This window comes from Lissotriton vulgaris, chromosome 8, assembly GCF_964263255.1.
Source record: "Lissotriton vulgaris chromosome 8, aLisVul1.2, whole genome shotgun sequence".
Classification (NCBI taxonomy): Eukaryota; Metazoa; Chordata; class Amphibia; order Caudata; family Salamandridae; genus Lissotriton; species Lissotriton vulgaris.
In genome coordinates this window covers 96,245,631-96,259,769 of record NC_141696.1, presented here as the reverse complement: position 1 = coordinate 96,259,769, position 14,139 = coordinate 96,245,631, and the positions used below count along the sequence as shown (strand labels likewise).

General features: G+C 42.1%; 1 protein-coding gene across 7 annotated transcripts in view; it reads right to left on the bottom strand.

Annotated features, from left to right (window-relative positions):
• LOC147693514 (uncharacterized) overlaps window positions 1-12,363 on the bottom strand; it is a 117,139-nt gene extending 104,776 nt beyond the window's left edge. For 2 of the 7 annotated variants that reach the window (XM_086933740.1, XM_086933744.1), the window contains exons 1-2: window positions 12,165-12,358; window positions 11,111-11,127 (exon numbers count right to left, since the gene is read on the bottom strand). In XM_086933740.1, the coding sequence (XP_086789866.1) occupies window positions 11,111-11,127; window positions 12,165-12,213 (66 nt within the window). In that variant the 5' untranslated portion in view covers window positions 12,214-12,358. Of the gene's footprint in view, window positions 1-11,110; window positions 11,128-12,164 lie in introns of all 7 variants that reach the window. The other 5 variants (XM_086933738.1, XM_086933742.1, XM_086933741.1 and 2 more) reach the window with 4 other exon arrangements.
• Window positions 12,364-14,139: the final 1,776 nt, after the last annotated feature.

Sequence of the window (14,139 nt, the reverse complement as noted above, 5' to 3'; positions counted from 1 at the left end):
TTTATATATTAAAGATTTAGGGAGAGTAACATTCACCCAACAGACATTTTGGGATGGTTGCAATGTCAGAAGGTCTTTCTTGCAGCAAAGGCTATTGGTAGAAAGACTGTATTATATCATGTTAATTTTGGAGAAGAGCCATGTTTTCAGGCTTTTTATGAAACTCAGCAGATTTGAGTTTAGTCTTGGAGAATTTGGGAGTTTATTCCAAAATTGGGCTGCTTTCACTTGAATCACCTCCCGTCTTATTTTAACTTTTGAAAACTAGGTGCACAGACCAAGTTGGTTGAGGACATAACAAGGAAACTGTGCAGCAGCTATTGCAAGCCATAAAGACCTGGTAAAGACAAAGCTGGGAAGACAATCGAGGGTGAGGAAGGCCAACAACAAAGATGGATGGAGCACTTTGAAGAATTGCTGAACAAGGTGTACTGCATTTTCCACCAGACATAGATCCAGTTGACAAGGACTTGCAAATTGACTGCAACAGGCCAATCAAGGAACAAATACTGCAGGCCATCAAATATCTGAAAAATGGGAAGGCAGCTGGACCTGATAACAATCACTACAAGGCACTAAAGGCCGACATTGAAACATCAGCAGACATGCTCACCCCCATGTTGGGAAGGATCTGGTAAGAGGGAAAGTTGCCATTCGACTAGAAGGAGGAATATCTCATCAAGATCCCCCAAAAATGTAACCCGAGTAACTGAGCAAACTACAGAGGATAACTTTTCTATACATCCCAGGCAAACAGATGAGGGAACAAATTAATGCTCGGTTGTGAGACCAGCAAGCCAGCTTCCACAGACATAGATCATGCAAATAAATAACAGATTGCATCATTGTGCCTACTCATTGACCAGTCGATGGAATGGAACACTCTACCATGTGAATTTTTTTGACTATAAGAATGCATTTGACAGCTTGGGCAGACTGACACTCTGGAAAATCCTCCACCACTATTTTCTGCTAGATAAACGTATAATTATCACAAGCACATCTTACAATGGAATGACCTTAAAGATAGTTCATGGAGGACAACTCACAGATGTCTTACTAGTGAGAATTGAAGTCTGCCAGTGTTGTTTTTCTTGTCTTTTCTCCTCCTGATAGCCATAGGCTAGATCATGATGACATTCACAGCAAGGAGAAGAAACTGAATCCAGTGGAAACGTTGGATGCAGCTCAATGACTTGGACTTAGTGGACAACACACCCCTCCTCTCCCATACCTATCTGCAGATGCAAGAGAAGACCAACAATGTGGCAGCCACATCAGCATAACTTGATCTCCACATCCACAGGGGGGGAAAACCAAGTTCATAAAGGCTAACACAGCCAAGACCAACTGCAGTCACCCTTGCAGGCGATGCACTGGACGACATTAAGGCCTTCACCTGCCTGGGCAGTGTCATAGACAAGCATGGTGGACCATGATCACATACCTATTGCGATACCCACACACTTAGTCACAAACCCACTGAGACACTCTTACACTCACTTACTCACACATTCATTTTGAAATGTTACAGGTTACAGTTAGAATTTATTTTTTTAAATACTAGAAATGCACTGTAAAAAAAAAGGTTACAGGGACGTTACGGTTAGGAAATATCATTTAAACACCATAGAAATTTACTGAAAAGAACAAAGACTACAGGCATGTTATAGTAAGGTTCAGATTTCATTAGTTCAATCCAGTAAAATTCAAAAGCTATACTTACCTCAGCTAGCTATACCTTACACCCCACAATGTACAGCGTATGGCCTTACATGTAATGTAATGTAAATGCCAATTTGTATCGCGCGGCAATCGCTCCAAGGAGCATCTAGGCGCCCAAAAGAGGACCACCAGATGTTAGGTAGTCTCTATGCTTACTTGACCAAGACCCGGATTACACTAGGCTTCTGGCAGTTGTGTCTTGGAGATTAAAGATCCAGGTTTTTAGGTGTTTGCGGAAGTCTGTTTCTTTGTCCAATATTCTCAGCTGGGGAGGGAGAGTGTTCCATGCTTTTGCTCCCAGTACCGCCAGGGATTTGCCCCCTCGAGGTTTGAGTCTGAAACCCGGGACGGTAAGCAGGTTGGCAGTTGAGGAACGCAGTGCTCTAGTTGGACAGTATCTGCTGAATTTTTTCCTTAGATATGACGGGCCTAGGTTATGAACAGCTCTAAAAGTAATTAGCAGTACTTTAAACAAGACCCTTTTTGTAATGGGCAGCCAATGTAATGCATTGAGGGCTTTGGTTGCAGATGATCTTTTCGGCCATTTTAGAACCAACCTCGCTGCTGCATGTTGCACCATCTGAAGTTTGTGTGTGACAGCTTTATTTGTACCAGCATAAAGGCTGTTACAGTAATCGATGCGCGATGTTACAAGTGCAACCGTAACTGTTTTTCTTGCTTCGAAGGGCAAAAAATCAAAGGACTTTCTCAGTCCCTTTATTACCCCAAAGCACATGCCTGCCACTCTAGCCGCTTGTTGTCTAAAAGACAGGTCAGAGTCGAAATACACCCCCAGATTACGGGCCAAGTTGGTTGTATGAGGTGGTATTTCAGCTTTTTCTGGCCACCATAATCGTGGGATGAACTCATTTTTTGGGCCTATTGGCATTATCTCCGTTTTACCTGTGTTGCATTTCAGGTGATTTAGGCGCATCCATTCAAAGGTGGCCGTTAGGCAACCTTTGAGCTTTTCCTCCCAGGCTTGGTTATCCTTATCCATTACCAGGATAAGTTGTGTGTCGTCGGCATAGGCTATAGCGTCTATGCCAAATGACGATATCAGTTTTATCAGGGGTGCAGTATAAATTAAACAGGGTCGGCTGAAGCTTGAACCCTGCGGAACTCCCGTCAACAGCGCTTTTTCACTGGAGCAGAATTCCCCCAGGGTCACCACTTGTCTCCTGTCACTTAAAAAGTTTCTTATCCACTCAAGCACTGTCCCTGTGACACCAGATGTTATTAGCCGGTCTAATAGGATGGCGTGTGAGACCGTGTCGAAGGCCGCCGATAGGTCTAATAAAATAAGGATGGCCTTCTTGCCTTGGTCTAGGGCTGAGCGGATAGTTTCTGTAGTGAACAGGAGGGCCGATTCTGTGGAATGTTGGGTCCTGAAACCTGCCTGATTGGGGTGCCATACATCACTATCTTCCAAGAAGCGTGTAAGTTGTTTGTTTACAATTGACTCTGTGACTTTGCACAGGGCCGGAAGTTGTGAGATGGGTCGTAGGTTCGACAATGTGGTGGGGTCGGGGAGTTGTTTTTTTTGCAGTGGTTTCACCGCTGCCAGTTTCCACTCTGGGGGGGACATTGGCCGTGGACAGTGAGGTGTTGACAATGGCATTTATTATTGGGTTAGCAATATCCACAATGAGGTGTAAGAGTCTAACTGGGCATGGGTCAAAAGGGGATCCGGATTTTGTTGCCAGAATTACTCTTTTAGTATCCTCCAGACTAACTGGTAGGAAAGTTGTCAACTGAGTGGCCCCTTGTCTCACTATGTCACCCTCTGTTCTTGGCTCTAATATGGGGACATCGAAGTCCTTCGTCAGACCCTGTACCTTTCCCTCAAAAAAGTCTGCGAGCGAGGGCGGGATATCCTGCGCTAGACATTTAGGCTTATTGAAACCTTTTACAATTTTAAATATTTCCTTTTGTTTGCTGCTAGCTGTTTCTATTGCCGACGAGAAGTACCTCTTTTTAGCTTGTTTAATTAGCGCATGATAGGCATTTTTTATCCTTTTGTATTTGCTACGTTCTGAGCTAGAGTAGTTTTTCCGCCAGCTTCGTTCAGCTCTTCTAAGCTCCCCTTGTTTATTTTTGAGGTCTCGATCGAACCAGGGTGCGGATGTTTTCTTTCTATCCCGCCTCGTTCTGTTTTTTCCCTGCCCAACCGTACCTTTCAGATCATTCATCCATGTTCTAAAACTAGTGGGATTTGCAGGTACTACCAGCTGGGGTCTACAGTTTCTGGCCAAAGTTATAAGTTATGGGTGGGACAGTATCGTTTTCCATTCATCCCTTGTGACCTTGCTGTGTTCATTTTTATGATCATTCTCTTGGTTAGACACAAGGGGAAGCATAAAAGGGATCAGCATATGGTCAGTCCAAATTTGGGGTCTAAGGGGGTCGGTTGTCAAAGTGTCTAAGTTAGTGGCAATGCAGTCTATCGTATGCCCTGCCTCATGGGTGGCTAGGGTGTCTCGAATAGTGAGGCCCAAGACCTCCATGGTTTCCCGATAGGAGGCAGCAGGTGCATCTGTTGTGGACTCTAGGTGGATGTTTATGTCACCCATCAGAGTGAAATTAGAATACCTAACATATTACATCCCTCCTGACAAGGTCAGTGACATCATTGATGAAATCACCGATGACATCTCAAATTATATCACTGATGACATCTTCCACAGAGCCTCTCTCACACCCACTCATGCCCCATGGAACCTCTTAGAAACCTACTCCCACAATCTCACAACTGCTCACATACCAATTCACAGACCCATTCCAGTACTCATACAACCAATAACTCAACCCTAGAGCCCCTCATATAACCACACAATCATACTGCCCCTCATATAACCACTAACGTACTCATACAGCCACTAATGCACCCATTCATTCACCATTACAGCTACACACCTATCCAGACATTCAGACATTTACACACCCATACATATGCTCTTGCAGCCACTCAAACAAAAATTCAATAACACATACAGTTCATCATACAGCCACTCACTCACCCATATAGGCACTCAAACCTCTGCTTACTTATCAATACAGCTACTAACACACCTACTCACTTATCCATACAATGACTGATGGCTACTAACTCACCCATACAACCACTCACACACCCACTCTGTCACCCATATAACCACTTACACAGCCATTCAGATACCCATACGACCACTCACACATTGTTGCAGCCACTCATACAGCCTCTAACTTACCCATACAGCCTCTTCCACAGCCATTCACTCTCCAATACAGCTATTCAGTCATCCATACAGCTATTCTCACACCCACTAACACATCCATACAGCCATTCAGAAACCCATACAGGAACTCAGACATCAACTCACACACTTTTACAGACAGTCACACAGACACTCAGATGAGATATAGAAATAGTATGGCTAATTACTAGTATAGAAGAATAGTATTTTAATTTATGTTGTAGTTTTGTTTATATCCTTAAGTCTCAAAAACAGTTATGAAACACTTGCACTCACAGGGTGATTTCATCTGTGAAGTCATCGGTGATGTCATTTGAGATGTAATCAATGATGTGACTGACCATGTTATGAGTTATGTAATATGTGTGGTCATAAGAAGTGTATTATGGGAACGCAAGCTATAATTAGCTCAGGTAACTATAGCTGTTGAATCTATATGGTTTTGTACGAGTGAAATTTGAGCCTAACTATAACCTCCCTGCAACCGTTGGTTCTTTCACTATTTATAACATCCCTTTAACCTTTTTTTCAGTGAATATGCACTTATAGTTTGCACCTAGTATTATAGGAAATGCATTTTTTTGTTTCACCAATAACTTTGGCACATTTTGATGAAACTTTGCAAAAGAAAGTTCAGCTACTACGCATAAAGTTTTGGGGAATGAGAAACAGATTGTGTCCCAAAATGCAATTTAGCTATGCATTTCCAAAGGGATTTTTAACAGTACCACAACCAAAACAGCTGAATGGGATTGCACCAAATTTGGCAGAAAGTTAGATGTTCTTCTAAAATGAATGCTTTGGTAATTTGGTTTGATTCCGTTTAATAGTTTTTGAAAACTGAAGTTCATAATATATAAATATCTGAACCATTTGGCTGAAATTCAAAACTTCAAGCCTTCTGATTAGCAGAGAGGGTTTTTTCAGGGCGATCACACTAAAAATTGATACTTGTATAGCGCACTACTCACCTGCAAGGGTCTGAAGGCGCTTGAACAAATACCACTGTGGAACCCATCCTGGCTTTCTCTGTGAGGCGTCCACTCCTGAGCACCCCCAAGGTGGAGGCCAGGCATCCTAAGCGTTGTGGAGATTAAGCAAGCTATTGCCCAGAGTTGCAGAGTGGGACTCCATGATTGGAACGGGAACCGAGGTGAGAATTATCAGGTCCGTGGAATATTTGAGCCCAAGACCCGCCGAGGTGGGGAATTGAACCCTGGTCCCAGGCTAGACCTCTGCATCAGGGTCTGCTGCTCTAACCATTGAGCCACACTTCTCCACTTCTCCAATTGACTGGCTGCAACATGCATGAAAAGAAATGTTGTAACAGGCATTACAGGAGCCTGTCTTGAAATGTTTGATTAACAAAGAACATAAAGGGGCTGTGTAGGGATATCCAGACCCCTTAGCCTTAGTGGGGGGCTCCGAAAGGGACTGCAGGACTAAAATAAAAATAAATCCTTTTTCTATTTTGGTGTCCAATGGAAGTCCTCTAGGAACCCCACAGAACCACCAAAGAAAAGGGCAGTCCTGTTTTTGTTTACATTTCCCTCAGTGGGCTGGACTTCTGGAGCCTGTCACATTTTTAAATAAGATTTAAGTGGGAAAGGGGGATGTACAGAGTCTTCCCTCCAAACCAACCATTCTCCCCAGAGACCTCATCCCCTATGACGCAATGCAAATTTAATTTGCTGGTGGATTCCAACCCTAGGTCAGCACAATCTATCTTTTTTCCATCCCATGCTTGTGAAATCTCAGTCGTTTTTGTTGTTTAAAACTGTATATTTTAACTGATATTCTAACCTAACTATAAACTCCCTATAACCTTTGTTTCTTTTCTGTGAATATCTATATGTATATTTCATTATTTATCATGAAGGATTATTTAAAATCCATGTCATTATTTTCTTTGAGAGTTTGTTTTAGTACTTGTGAGCTCCCTTGTTGATTTCTTCAATGACCTTAGGGCTGGACTGGACTACATTTATTACTGTTTTGCCACTTTTAGAGTTATGGTAACCTTAGATGTGTAGTTCGGTAAGAGCAGGCTTTTGTGGGTGGTTGACTGTAGAAGCCTCTCTCTTCCTAAACTTTTCCTTACTTTTTTGTAAATCCCTCACATTTTGTGTTAGATAATTCCTATTTTCCCATCACTCTACCCCTGCCCCACATCTAAGTCTGAGTACAGTGCTTCCCGAGCCTGGCATTACCAGGTCCGGTATTTTCATACTAAGGTATCCAGGAACCAAAAACTCTAGTCTCCTCACAATAACTTAGAGTGGTATGTTCCCTGTCAGGGATACTCTGGATCCAGCATCTTTAAAGTACATGAGCAAAGGGAGAGGTGGAGACTAGAGGCTTGACTACAAATTGGACATAATGCTGCCTATTGCTTATAATGTATACCTGAATTTGTAGACTGTAGATTGATTTTTCACATTATACTTCTGGTTACACACACACATGCATGTGCCCATGTTCTTTACCATTGCCTATTACTGGTGACACCACCAGTTTTCCTTTGGGGCCATAAGGGTCATGAACAGCTTTTCTAGCAATGCCACTGGACGCACACCAGAGAAAGGTGAGGTGGTACTAGAAAGCCTCTGACCAAAGAGGCCCTGCATACATTCTCTCAGTAGGGAAGTTGCAGTCTGCCTGCGGCAAGGTTCTCCCTGTATACAGGGAAATCCATGTAATACAGACCCACAGACCCTCTCACACACAGAGCTGCAGGACCAGAGACCAGGGAGCAACAAGACAGAAACCAGAGTTGGCATCAGATAATGCATTAAGACCAGCAATCTTTGTGTACGACTCTCTCATGAAAGGATGTTTCATCTGATGTTTCATTGGATGTGTAATGGCTCAGGAGCTTCACAATTAGTTGCAAGTTATCAGGGATCAGAAATTGGGAATGTACTTTCAAAGTAGGCTGTATTGCCGCAAGCTCCACCAGATAAACTGAAGCCTCATTTGTTCACATAGTTACTGGTGTCGTCCAGTATTAAGATCTGTACTCTACCATGTAAATATGCTAATCTTAGTTTTCTTCTACCCCTCTAAATACTTGGCCTCAGTGTAACTATTTTACACCAGTGTAAATTAACATAATCTCATATATTTTGCACAGGGGAAAATAACACGTAATGCTGGAAGGTATGCCATTATGCTCCTTCGCATGCATGATATTAACACTCAGTGGGAAAAAAAGCATCCCAGGAACATGGCCACTGCACAATCAATCCAACCACCAGCAGTATTTCTTTAATTAAAGCGCCAGTGAAAGCAATTTTGCTTTATTTTTTTTACCGGTGTGAACCGTTTGGATAAATATTGAGCATCAAATGCATTGTATTTTATTTCTGTGTTTACACCAAGGGAATTCCATAAAAATGTGAGGCTACTGTACACATGAATGAAACTTCCTCTTCCTGTCCTTAACACTCTCCTTTGTGTTTTCACAGCCCATGGTCATTTTGGATTAAGGTTCTGGAGGAAAAGCATCACACAGCCTTTGTTTGCATCTACAGTTGTCTCTGTATCATCCAACCCTGGGTGCATATTATCAAGGACAGGTGTTAAAATTATCGCCGTTTCATCGGCAGGAAACTGCCGATAAAACGGCGATATTGGGCTTGATAATACGCCCTTGTTAATTCCCATAGAAGCCCATGTTCTGATGTTAATATGGGCCTCTATGGCAATTAACAAGGGAGTATTATCAAGACCATTATCGCTGTTTTATCGGCTGTTTCCTGCCGATAAAATGGCGATAATTTTAACACCGGTCCTTGAGAATATGCCCCCTAGTTTTTAATTTGTATTGCATTTATTTGTTACTGCTGGCCTAGGGTTTAGAATAGGGAGAGTGATGATTTATGATGGAACCCTGCATTTCCACTGGGGGTCAATGGACTTTTGAATTGTATAAATTACTATTTAAAATCCAGTCAGTGTATCAGTAGGGAAGGTGTTGGACATAAAATCCAACCCTAGTTCAACAATACACCCGCTAAAGCAAGTCATTGTAAAGAGTTGTGTGGTAAAGGAATGTGTGATAACATTGCAGTCAGGGTAGGGACTGGAGAGTAAAGGCAGGTTGTAATTTTTCCTGTTGGGTAAAGGATGTTTTCCAGCAGGACTGAGTGAAATTAAGGTACGATGGACATTTGGGGGTTTTGGAATGCCAAAGTTAAATAATAATTACACATTTTACTTGTGTTTTGGTGAAACACCCAGGGGCATATTTACAAGCCCCTATCGCCACCAGAACACAATTTTTCGCGACATTGTGGTGTTGATAAGGGCTTCACCCTATTTACAAGGAGTGTTAAGCCACTTAATGTGGCCTAACGCTGCCTAGTAAATACAGCTCCCTTTCATGCTATACTTAGTGTGAAAAGGGAGGGCAATGGGTATTGCGGTGGACGTTCCGTCGCAACACCCATTTATTTTGACGCTGCCCATATTTACAAAGGTGGCATAATTTTTGAGTCAGCTCCAAAATCAAGACCTGGGTAAACCTGGTATTACCCTGATGCAATGAGGAGAAATGTTGCTATTATTGAGGAGGCACATGTACCATGCAAAGGAGGGATGACAAATAGAAGCATAGGGGTGCATTAAGGAGACAAAAAAAGGGAAAAGAAAGTAAAAAAATTGTGAAGTGGACAGGAATAGGATGAATATGGTTTGATTAGTTAGAGAAGACAGCTACAAAAGAGCATGCTAGATTCTGAGAACAGCTTACTGTTCAAAAACGATGTGCACCTGTGCCAATCATCATGCTGGTTTGCATGCTATTATTTGTTTTAGTATGACATGCTTATTTGTGCCATTTTTGTGTGTGAGACCCCAGGATCTGTATTTCACATATTTTACAATTTAGTATTTCATCCAATTATACTAGTAGCAATTGTGAAATATAGTAACTCTCACCCACTCACTTACCTCTACACACAATACAACATATATTCAGGCCCTCATTTATGTGGATTTGGTGTGCTGCCCCATACCAAAGTAAAAGGGCAAGAATGCACCATATTTATGCAATATATGGCATCCATGTAATTTCCACTTGTGCTGTTGCAATTTCTGCAGCTTAGCCCCCATGCAGGCACCCTTGTACCTTAGTGCAAGCGGGCCTGTGTTGTCGGAAGGATTGTTTCTGTGCAGGAAGTGGCCCTTTAATGCAAAGAAACAATCCTAAGAGGCAGTTTCCTCTTTCTATTTGTGCTGCAAAATGCAGCACACATAAAAAGGACAAAAAAAGGAAAAATTAAGTAATTTTTCGTCATTACTCTTCACATTGGGAGGCATAAGTATTTGGCACTTCCCCTGGTTTGCATGGTCTTGTAAATCTGGTGAAGTATCAAAATCCATGGGTATTGCATGTGAACACCCCCAGCACTGCCCATGAAATGCCTCCGGAGCGCAGAGTGAGGCAATGCAGTCATTTGCTTTGATTTGCCTTACTTCATATCTATGTGGTAATTTAACCCCTTCACTGCGGCGGCTATTCCGCCGCAGTGCTAAGGGGGTGGGGGGGCCGCGTGGCTGTCCCGTGCTCGTGACGGAACTGCTCCGTCACGGCACGCGGGTGAGCTGTGCTTGTGACGGAACGGTTTCGTCACGGCCCCGCCCGCTCAATAGAACGCGCCACGCAGGCGTGGCGAGCGGGCCGTGATGGAACCGTTCCGTCACCAGCACAGCCCACCCGAGGCTCGTGACGGAACGGTTCTGTCACGAACATGGGAAGGGTTAAAGCTAAGCATAGGGGCTTTGTGTGGCCTCATAGATAAGACTTTGTAGTCTGCGCCGCCGGAGCATCACAAAAAGTGTTCCTCTGGCTCTGCATGAGGCTCGTAAATATGCCCCTCAGTCTGCAAGTGATTTGTTGATTTTTGTCACCGACTTTCAACCCCACTTACTCTTTATTCTCTATGTGTCTTCTTTCGTATACAAAGAAATCTAAATAAAATGTATAAAACAATTCCATATAAAGATAGGGGGCTGGTGCCTTGCTGCAAAAGTATCTGGTTCTGTCTCTTCTAAAATTTCATTTACTTCACCCAGTCTACCTCTTTTGGAAATCACATTCTAAAGAACTTCACAAAGCAAAACATATATTTATTACATATTTTTACCTGTTTTTTGAAAGATTCTACAAAAAAAATAGGAAACAGAAAAAAGGAAAGTTAATCATTATTGCAGTTATTAATATATGGATTCCTTATTGATAACACTGTCATCAGTAGAATTAATCACACCATGTCAAAGGTATGTCCTCTCAACCTTCATAATCCTTCATGCCTAACTAGTATTAGGCGACATTCAGAGCTAAAGTTTGTTTCCCTGCCACATGCTGGCGGCTTGTTTATAGATACATTCCACAAATAATTGAAACTACCAATTGTTGCCCTCATATAGAAAAACCTATGAACAGATTGGATGCGGGAGAGATTAGCAATGGTAAGCAGCACAAAAGACATCTGCCTGCAAAGAATCTATTTTAGTTTATCTTGGAAATATTTTACAATTTCTTTTGTTGTTATCATTTACTAAAGACAATTATCCCTTCTTGTCCTATATTGTATTGCATTGTAATGGTATTTACAGAGCAAATTTACAAACCTACTGATGCTGTACAGAGTGATCTGGTGGTATTTTAAAATAATGTGTTTTACTCTAGTTAAGTCTCTGGCCCAAGGCCCATCGCAGGCCCTAACAGACCCAAGCAGGAAAGATGCCACTGCAATAACACTCTCAATCGTCTGCCCTTCGCCTGATTGCTCCGGGAGAGGAGTTAAAATTGAAACAACAGATGATCGTGATAACCTCCAACTAAATAAAATCCACAAATCTGTCTGCTCTGAGTCTTCAAATCTAGTGGAAAGGGGGTGGGTTAGAAATGCAGCTAATGTGCTTTAATATGGAGGGCTGTTGCTTTTCAGTTTACTGTTATGGCTTAATTTTCCTAGAATTTTGTTGTCAATACACTGAGAAATGCAAGGAAAATATACACAATTAGAACACCGACTAATCCCCCATTCATTTGTATATACATTTACAATGAACATATTTTTGTACAAGCATCATACAGACATTTTCCTACAAAAGAACTGAAACTTCCACTCCTATCCTATGAAAAGATGTTTATTCATCTACCCCATGGTTAAAGGTAACTGAATATAAACTTACCAATGCCGGAGATAAGCGTCAGAACAATGAGGACAACAAATAGCTTCATGATGAAAGAGATGTTGAGCCTGTTTCTGCAATACTCAGCTCAGTCTCAAGGTGAATGTATTCATACAGAGCTACTATCATTATATAGAACCTAGGAGACTAAATTCCTCCCACAGTCACATGAAAGGGCCATGTTCAATATTAACAATACTTGCCAGATTATTTGCTCAGAAACCACTGTTTAGAAAACATCCGCTTTCAGAACCTTGTGATGTGGAAAATGAATCACTGTACCAGACAGGTTCCACAGTCATGAAAGTTAAAAAATAAAATCACTATTTGCTTTGAAAGTAAATCAATAGCCCTTTTTCGTAAACACTATGATTGTGGTCTTTTGCTAAGATTTAGGAGTCTGTCCCAGCTGAGCAAGCTGGGACAGACCGAACTGCCAGGCCAGGTCGTCCCTGGACCGGAAAAAAGCATCCTGGGACCGGTTCCAGGGTATTTCACCCTTCTTCAACCAGGCTAGCTTTGAAACCAGTGGCAGAGTGAGCAAGGGACCCACGTCTGGGCATACCCATCCCACTTAGGGCGAAAAGTGTTACAGCAAACAAATGATGGACGGAAGGCTGACAATGCAAACATTCTCCCCCAGTGAATAGATCTGGGTTAAATCCATTGTTCTTTTGCCCACTATGCCACCCCAGTTTGGAACCAACCATATGCCAATCAGTCTGGACCTGTGCCTCATGGGAACAGTCCAGACCGAACTGCCAGGCCAGGTCCTACCTGGACCGGAAACAAGCATCCTGGAACCAGTTTCAGGGTATGTCACCCTTCTTCAGCCAGGCTAGCTTGATTCCAGTGGCACAGTGAGTAAGGGACCCCTGTTTGGGCATACCCATCTCACTTAGGGCGAAAATTGTTACAGCAAACAAATGATGAATGGAATGCTGACAATGCAAACATTCTCCCTCAGTCAAAAGATCTTGGTTAAATCAACCATTCTTTTGGCCTCTACGCCACCCCAGTTTGGACCTGGCCATAAGCAAATCAGTCTTGACCCTGTGCCTCATGGTAACAGTCCAGCCCGATCTGCCAAGCCAGGTTAAAAATATGTGAATATTCAGCTAGTCGTAATTTGTGTTTGATTTATTGAGAAATGTGGTGTTCAAACATGGCATTTTGCCTGTTATAACTGTATTATATCACATTTGACTAGCTGTTGCTGACAGGGTGCATTATGATGAATTTTAAACAATATGTATCGCCAATGCTTTATGTCCAACTAAAGGAGTGGTCATTTAATGTGTCTTATGAGCAACTGTTTACTCTCATATGTATAAGTGTGATTCATGTTATGGTTAATTTCTCAACTGTTTTTCTTGGTCTTGATATGTCATAAATGTTATATGTGTATTCTGAAAAATAATTGAACTAAGAAGGTGTAAAAAAACATCAAACCACTTTAGTTGCCATAGTGGTTTCTATTGAAATTATATCAAATTGAGACACACACCCTCACATCTTTTTGTATTAAACTATTGGTGTGGCCCTGTTTGGGTGTGTTATCAAGCCCAGCCCCTATTGTGTCTGTTTGCAGTCCTGAAAGTAGCTTTTCACTTATAGGCCCTGGGTATGTGGTATTTCATTCTAAAAGGGACTTATATGTATATTAAATATGCCAACCAGCTATATGCCAACCAATCCGTGTTCAGGAGAATGAGCACAAGCACATTAGTACTGGTTAGCAGAGGTAAAGTGCACAGAGTCTTAAGACTGACAACACAAATTCCAGCAAAGAAATGGAGGTAGTAGGCAAAACGTTTGAGGGAAAAACACTCTAGAATGGCAACATTTTCAACAAATAGTTGAAACTCATGCTTCAATATTAACATATCTGCAAAGACAATTTAAGCTCCTACTGCCAGGATAATACAAGTGTAAGAAGGTTACATGTTACTCCCTATTGCAATGGTGTTGCTGT